The sequence below is a fragment of the Henckelia pumila genome, chromosome 1, assembly GCF_033568475.1.
Source record: "Henckelia pumila isolate YLH828 chromosome 1, ASM3356847v2, whole genome shotgun sequence".
In the NCBI taxonomy this organism is placed as follows: domain Eukaryota; kingdom Viridiplantae; phylum Streptophyta; class Magnoliopsida; order Lamiales; family Gesneriaceae; genus Henckelia; species Henckelia pumila.
This window is the reverse complement of record NC_133120.1, coordinates 53939314-53942051: the sequence shown is the minus strand read 5'-3', so window position 1 is coordinate 53942051 and position 2738 is coordinate 53939314. Positions and strand designations below refer to the sequence as shown.

Sequence of the window (2738 nt, the reverse complement as noted above, 5' to 3'; positions counted from 1 at the left end):
ATGGAAAGTGCACAAAATGATTGTTCCAACGAGAACATCAAGCACCATAATATCTAGAAAAATAAAAATTTAAAATATAGCAAGATGCATAAGTGTATCCACGAAAGCTAGCATCATATGCAGCCGAAGATGAGAAGAGTAGCTCCTGCTCCAAAATGTGAATACCCGGCAATGACTTCGCTGAAGATGAAGAATGAGTTGCTGCTCCTCCTTCACTTATCATGATCATACCCCTACACAATAACAAATTTAATAAACCTTGATTGGCATTCAGGACTGCAATGTTTTACAAGTGCAACAATTTGAAAATCAATTGAAAAATAGTGTTCAACGGCCAATAACATTTATAATGCATTAGCACACAACTCTGTACGAACAAGAAAGCAAAATGATATAGCACGAATAAGCAAACAAAGAGATTGAATCGTAAGTACAACATGAGAAATAATGAGTAAATCAAGAGAGACAAAAAAATAAAATAAAATAAAACCCACCCCTGCAGTACACCAAATCATTATAAATAAGTTTCTGTAATATTTTTTCTTACTAGTGAGGAATGAGGACCCCCAAACTGATACGGGAATAAATTCATCAGATCACTTGCATAGAAGTTTGTATTACTTTCCTGCGTTTAAAATTAAAAAAACAAAAGAGATATAAATGTCGATTGTGCCAAATTGATCTTCCATTTTCAAAATAAAAATATAATAAGATACCATTCGATTGTGCTCAAATAAAGATGGAAATTGAGGAGAAGCAAACGAATATTGTGGTAATCTGAAATTTGAGTGTTGTTGTGATGGTATATAGTTCATTTTTTGTGCGGTGGTGGCATCTTGTGAACTTTGTCCCTTTCTTTTGGTTCTTTTTGCATTTACCAAGTCCAAAAAAATTAAAAAATTAGAATTACAACAGATATATAATGAGTATATGAATATAAAGATTGAATAAATTAAAACTTACTTGAAATTTGAGTTTTTTCTTTTCCTTTCGCTTTCCCTTTTTTGCTTTTAGCATCCCAATGTCGTGTAATATTTGCATTTGTAATACCTTTTGTTTTAGCAGTAAGTGGATTACGTATGCATACTTCTTCACTTCGAAAATCATCACACGGTGTCTCATCGACTACACTCGAATTTGGGAGAAGCTTGGAGATTTCATCTTTTGTCGTGAACCAATCTATATAACAATTTTCTCGCATCATCATGAGGTTTGCTCAGTTGAGTTAGATCATATACTGATCTCATTATTTGATTGACAAACACGATCTCAGATACATCACCACCACCACCACCACCATCTCTTTCTTGAATATTAAAGTTGACTCTATTTCTTACATTCTTCATCCATCTTTTCAAAATATAACCATCGGGTAAAACAGTAACATTCATGCAGCTATAGACCATCAAAGCATGCTTACACAAAATCCCCATTGTCTCAAACTTATGGCAACTACACTTTATTTCATGATTCTGCTTGTTGAACACCACATTCCTAACTCTGGAGTTTTCGTCATGAGATTTGACCTTAATCTCAATCCAATTCCAATCATTACCAAAACAAGACGGCGGTTTGACAAATTTGCAATTCAAAGAATTAACCAATTCCATTTCAAATAACTGGTAAATAGTAACTGTATAAATTTCAGCAGCATAAGCCAACAATGGATGATTTTTCAAAATTTGTGCAGGATTTCCATGACGACAACGAGTATCCTCGGGCTTTTCCTTTACCCGCCAATTATCTTGAATCTTTGCATAATTGATCACAAATTCATAAAGAGAACTCATTTTATTACCTGACTTTTTCAAAACCATATTTGTCACCTCACTCCTTGAAGTGGCCAAAAGTCCCGCACTAAACCTTTCATTGCTAAAAACATTAGCCCATTTTTCCTTAATTCTGTACATCCCATTCAACCATTTATGACCATCCAAATTATATCCATCAATCATAGATTTCCACGTGGTCTCAAATTTATCTTTAGATTCACAATAAGTCATACATTTATGCCACAATTTTTTAAAAGCTGAATCACCATTTAAACTACCAAAGTGTGAGAGAACATTTTGATTGATATGCCATTTACATAAACGATGATGTGAATGTGGAAAAACTGTATTAATAGCATTCATCATAGCTTGACATTGGTCTGAAAAAATAGTTTCAGGTTGTTTTCCATTCATGGAATCAAGAAATGTTCTAAACATCCATTCAAAAGAACTTTCAGTTTCATCAGACATAAATGTCAAGCCAAAAAATATTCTGCATGTGGTGATTTAGTCCAACAAATGGAGCACATATCAGATTATACTTATTTGTTCTATATGTTGTATCAATCGACAAAACATCGCCAAAATATTCATAATCAACTGCACATCTATAGTCTCTGAAGAAAAAATTCATCACCCTATCATCATCATCCAACTGCACATTCCAGTAAAAATAATTCTCCTAATTCGCCTTATTTATAAAATATTGAACAAGTGCAGTGGCATCTCCGTTCTCAACTTTGGTATGTTTTTTCAAACGGCTCATATGGTCATATGCATCCTTTCGAATAAAACCTAAATTTTCAGATCCACATGCTTTATTTTCCATAAAAGAAACGACATTAGAGACAGATATTCCAGCATTTACCATAGCCTCTAGAGTAGACTTTTTTGCATATGATATATTACGTGACGATCTTAACAAGTAAGTTTGATCAGGTGCAAACATATCATGGTTATGTTCTG

General features: G+C 33.3%; 1 protein-coding gene across 1 annotated transcript; it reads right to left on the bottom strand.

Moving 5' to 3' along the window:
- Window positions 1-1157: 1157 nt before the first annotated feature.
- LOC140862771 (protein FAR1-RELATED SEQUENCE 5-like) lies at window positions 1158-2243 on the bottom strand. Its single transcript, XM_073265806.1, has one exon. It carries the CDS (start codon window positions 2241-2243, stop codon window positions 1158-1160), a length of 1086 nt encoding a protein of 361 aa, XP_073121907.1.
- Between the last annotated feature and the right edge of the window lie 495 nt (window positions 2244-2738).

What these genes read in the sequence shown, in the direction of transcription:
- LOC140862771 (XM_073265806.1), bottom strand. Translation starts at nt 2,243, where the DNA reads ATGTCTGATGAAACTGAAAGTTCTTTTGAATGGATGTTTAGAACATTT.